Genomic DNA, 5,703 nt, shown 5'->3' with positions numbered 1-5,703 from the left:
GGTCAATTCATTAATGTTTATAAAGCTTTCAAAACTACAGTGGTGAGCACTTCTGTTGCAAAGTCCATGGGGAACTTAATATTCAGGTATGCTCTGAGTTCTAAGTATGCAAAGAAATATCGAAGTCCTTTCCATTGAGCAAACGCTATCTGTTTTACTAAATTAGACCTATAGAAGAAATATGGGATCATGTAGTTAAACATTGTGTGCGCAAGAAAACTGAATTTAAGAAATTTGGAATTTTTGAGTGCTTTCATTTGCAACCTTAAAAGTCTTAAATGGTTTTGAAGCTGCAATTGCATGTGTTGGCCATGAAGGGTCTGCATTAATGCATTTAGAATTAATAGCTGATTAACAATCATAGCGATACAAATACCTATCTTTCTGAAAAAAACCCCAAACCAACAAAACAAGAAGAGTCCAGTTATGCTACTATAAACCTAATGACCTTACTAAGGAAACTACTCAGATTAACAGGTCAAGCTAACTAAAACACCATGGATAGCTTATAACAAAGATTTTCTTTTATTCTTCATAACCAAAACCAGAAGTATGAGCTACTGCAGAATTGTTCTTAAACTGCTGTTCCAAAATTCATCTTCTCTCTATTATGATTGAACTGTAGCTTCAAGTTGCATTGGCAGTTAAAGTGGCTACTAGATTGCTGTCAGAGGGACTAAATGTTCATCTTACAGGTTGAAAAATAAATTACCACCATCTATAAACTCTGGGAATTAAAATTTCAGACTCCCTTATAGGAAATCCAGATAATTAAGGTATTTAAATCGGCTACTGATTGGATGCATCGTGAGGTCCTGTTTTTTTCAAAGATAAGTAGGGTTAGGAAGGCACAATTGTAATCAGCCGTAGGCTTCCATACCAGTTTCAACAACAATGCAAAACCATTCTGGCTTTCATGGGTGTTGTATAAAGACTGGGTAATGTGCATACTGAAACTATGACTATACTATCAATATGCATAATACAGCAAGATTCAAAGGGATGTTTATTAGGCAGCAAGACTACCCAGTAATAACACTGAAGACCATTTTTGGAGAGAATACAAATTTAATGCTTTGGGGTTTGAAGGAAGTCCATAACCATCAGCACTTGGGGAATAATTCTGTGAGAAGATTCATTTGGCAGTTCTTGAACCTTTTCTAGGTATCCGGTTGCTGCCTACAGCTAAAGAAAACATACTGGACTAGACTGATTGTACATCTAGTAAAGTGCAACTGTTACTATGTTCTTAACTGAGGTCTTGATTTCAAACATTTTCTGCATGATATTAATATTATGCTCTACAAATTCAACCCTATGATTGTTCTTTAAGAAAAGCTCAAGTACTTCTCTATGGGAGATTTATTTTCATGAAGAATACCCACGCTATGTTCAAAAAATGTACACCTTCATTCTTACTCAGTTTTTCCCAACTGCGTCATCCTCTAACAATCAAAAATTACTTCTGCAAAAGTAATACAATCACTGTTTTCTCCTTTTATGTTCTTTCTGCTCAAAGTTCTACTCAAATAATTTACAACATCCTAACTGTGATCTTCTCACTTCCTATACTAATAGGAGATCTCTCCCCACTGCTGTATTTTAGTTTCTATATGCTACGGACAAACATAGGCAAGCCTAAAAAATCCTTGCCAGAAAAACCACATATATATGGAGGGAAAACATAAAGGAGCAAAACCGAGGAAACTAGGTCTATGCCCATTAAAATTAGTATAGACTTTATTAACATATTCTATTGTATCGTGCCTCGTGTCTGGCATTATGCTGCTATCTCACCCACACAATTCAATTAATGTGAACTATAATCGATATTTTCATGATTTTCACTCGAATACCCAAGTCCCAAAAGCAGCCCTAGATATAAAAAACTATATACCAGCTTCCCATTGTCACAAAATACAGTTCTGACAAAATTTCACATTACATGAATACTTGAATACATGAAAAGGGTGCCACTGATTCATTAGTACAGCTACCAACATATAAATTTATCACGCTCAATAAAGGCCATAGCTATTTCATATGTAACAGTTCCAACAACATTTCATATTTAGTCTCTCAATACAGAAAATTACATTAATGATTTAAATAAAAATGCCAAAAGTAACTCATTGTGAACATCTCAGCGTAAGATGAAATATTCTGTTTACTTCTATTAAGTTCTAATCTATATCTCAAAAAGATACGGTGGTAATAAGGATCCTAAAAATGTCACAACATGAAGAGAGAGTGTGCTACTAATGAAATCAGGTGCATTACCAATAAAAACAGTGTTCTGGTAGAGGACTGGATCTGTGTTTTTAGCCAAGCAGACCTCCCACAAACTTCAGAAAGCCAATTTATTTAAATAAAAACTGCAGAGTAAGGCCCTTTGATTCTAAAGTATGAGTCAGCTTTTATGTTTCATATCTAAATGAAGATTTTATAATCAGCAAAGAAAGGAAAAACAGTTTGGGGTGCTACTTATTCTGTGAGCCCATCTGCCTCGATCCTGCAGATCATAACAAACCAAAACTGCCATTAGCTTTACTCAGTTCTGTGCACAGCAGGATCACAGATCATGGATCCTTAAATATGCAGCCTATGTAACTTAACATGAAAATACACAATTGAAATACCAGAAGCTCTACACAACAAAAGCTTGGGAAAGACAAAGCTTGGATTATATGTGTCTTGCTGTATTTTTAATTTAATTCCAGCTGTTGAGGTACAAATTATGGCTCAGATCCTGCACCCTGAAGCATGCAGGATGAAAGCTGCGCCTGCGTCAAGTCCCACAGCCTTCGGTACGCTTGCACAGTACATAATGCAGGACTGGGGCCTGTGGGGTTTTGTTGGTTCACTCAAACATGCTTGTAATATTACTAAACTGTAATACAGCTGATTAAGTAGAGCGTGTTGAATAAAATTGCAGTATTTTATGAGCACATAATCATCGAGTATTTTGGAAGTTTGCTTTTAGCATACTTTTGTTTCTTGAAAAAAAGAAGCTGGTATTTTGTGTACTATAGAGTAGACTTCTGCAGCACCATGCATTCATAAGCAAGTCCTGCTGCAAGCAACCAAAAGCCTTCCTATACAAATACTTACTTTGTTGAGAACATTTTAACCTGAGAGCTAAGACAAGCAAATATTGCCTACTGAAATCTTATCAGAATGACATATTCCTATACACCAAGTAGATCTATTTCCAAGTGTATCTATCAGATATATTTCCAAGTAGATCTATCAGAACATAACACCAACTGTCTTCAGAATTTATCAAGCCAAAGAAGGGAAGTAATAGAGATTTGGCAGAAAATTACTTTCTTTTCATCTTATGTTGCCTAGTTTTGCAAATATACGATACAAAATAAAAATTTATACTAAATACAGATCTTTGGCCCTATCAAATGACTTAAACATGAAGAACCATGTCGAGTTTTAGCCTTACTTGGAAGTCTCAGAATGTCAAGACCTTCTAATGATATTTTAGTGTATCTCGATTATTTGCATTATCTTTTTACTCAAGTGACAGAAATGGGACATAACTGTACTGAATACCTGGAGCTTCACAAAATGCTAAATTACTGTGTACATAAGCAAAAGGAGCTAAATTCAACCCTGGGAAACAGGTACAATTCTAATGCACTGATCACTGACACTCTATTAAACTACAGAATAATTTGACTCAAAAGGCCTGAACCTGTTCTGGTTCAGGATGGCAAAGAACTATAAAATCTCCAGAAATTAGAATTATGTAAAACCTATTCCAAAGGTCTCTGACTCTTTTAAGTCACGGGGGCTCATCCTTCTTCCCCTGAACTCTGTAAGAGCTTTGACACTAGCTGTAGCTGAAAACCAAATAGAATTAGAATCATGATATCTGAGATCAGGAAAGCTGTGTGTTTCACAGGGACCAGATCTGCACACAAACTGTCTTATAGGCTCATCTTGTTTGTTTGCATTTCTTCCCAAAACACAAAAAGAAATGAGAATGTGCTGGAGTTTGCCATAACCTACATTTCAAATCAATTGGTATCTGGTTAATACAATGAAAGTATACTTAACAGGTGAAGTTAATTTACTCCGAATAACGTAAACTGCACTACCTAAAATCCTGGATTTGAAGCTTCTAAGCAAAACAAATAAGCAAACAAAACTTCTAGTAAAGCCAACAGAATTACTATCAAAGTTAGAGATAACAGCAGAGGATCATAATATAATCTCTCCTTTCATTTTTGGTCTTTGTTACAAAAGTACGATTTTCATATTCCAGTGTTGGTCAGAAGTACCAAAGAGTTTGTACTGATTTTACTTGTGCATTTAAGAACACTACTGAAAGCTCTGTTGCAGAAAACAGATACAAAACATAAAACACACAGGGATATCTCATGCTTTCTACTCAAAGAAAATTCCCTCTTAAGGACCTAATCAACACATAAAAACCGATGCCAAACAAATTTGGCAACTTTTGGTATTTATGCTGTCCCACCAAGTTTATTGTCACGTAATCATAATCTTCAGTACTAACGCTAAAAACCCACCCCGAATCAACATCCAATCCTTCACAAATAACTGAAGTACTAGGTTCAGTAATCACTGCACTGTCTTTTTATTTCTAGCTTGTGCCTTTTCCTTAAAAAAGGGAAAGAAAGGGAGAGGATAAGAGTAAGGAGTGGAAGTAGATGTATAAAATTTTGAATTTCTAATGGCTCATAAATGTAATCTGTACTAGCACTAATTTATTTGCTTTCCTGCCCACAATCTTGTTGCTAGTTTGGGGTCCAAGTGTGAACCTGAAGGCCAAAATCTAGATTTTAATGAATTTTCTGACCACCCCAACTCTGCAGCAGGAAGAAAAAAGCATTAACGAGATCTCTGTCTTTTCATTCCAAAGTCCTTATACAACCACTGCAGCTCTCAAGTAAAAGGCTTATTGGTATCCTACTACTGCCCCCCCTCCCCCCCCCCCCCTCTTTTTTTTATAGCCCTTACCTTACAAATTTGAAAATAATCTGAAGTGAGCGTCTCCTGGATCTCATCTCTGGGAGTCCCTGCAGCTCCTGCAGTTCCTCCTGGGTGCACAGAGCCACCACCAGCCCCACTTCCACCACCACTGCTTCCACCAGGGGATGAGGCAGTTAAACCATCCAAAACTTTGCGAAAATTAAATTTCTTCATTTTGGAAAAATCTTTCGGAAGAATTGGGGGGGGGAGAAAGGATGTGTCGTAACACATTCAGCTACATGTAGCTAAAGAAAAAGTCTTTAATGGTCCTCTAAGTGAGGCAGCACTTTAGTCCCTTGTACCAAACAGAATGTCAATATTAGGTGTAATTGATTGAAAAATACAAAGGCTTCATTTTGTCAGACGTAATAGCTACCTGGAAAGATCCTCTTAAAAACAAACAAACAAACAAAAAACTACCAAAAATTTCCCCCAGCAGCAAAACTAAGATTTACGTTCAAACAAGGAACAATGGAAAAACCGCCATCGGGTTCTCTCACAAAATCCACATTTAGCAGTGGTTAAAACCGAAAAGTAAATAAAAAATTCAAGCTGGCATCCAAAACAGCAGGCTCCATCTCTCTATCTTTTCTGCCTAAGATGTGCCTTCGGAACTTGATTATTTTAACAAAACCACAAAAATTCAGCTACATTCAGTTTCCTCTTCCCCTCAAAACCCCGTTCGGTCGGGGG

At 36.5% G+C, this 5,703-nt stretch overlaps 1 protein-coding gene across 2 annotated transcripts in view; it reads right to left on the bottom strand.

The window, feature by feature from the left end:
• The window catches only part of STXBP5L (syntaxin binding protein 5 like), a 195,533-nt gene extending 190,349 nt beyond the window's left edge, over positions 1-5,184 (bottom strand). For both annotated transcript variants that reach the window (XM_009639096.2, XM_035894553.1), the window contains exon 1: positions 4,999-5,184. In XM_009639096.2, coding sequence (XP_009637391.1) covers positions 4,999-5,184 — 186 coding nt within the window. The remainder of the gene's footprint in view (positions 1-4,998) is intronic.
• Positions 5,185-5,703: the final 519 nt, after the last annotated feature.

This window comes from Egretta garzetta, unplaced genomic scaffold (assembly GCF_000687185.1).
Source record: "Egretta garzetta isolate BGI_Z169 unplaced genomic scaffold, ASM68718v1 scaffold85, whole genome shotgun sequence".
NCBI lineage: Eukaryota > Metazoa > Chordata > Aves > Pelecaniformes > Ardeidae > Egretta > Egretta garzetta.
Note: the sequence above shows the minus strand (reverse complement) of the source record. Positions and strands in the feature narration are given on the sequence as shown.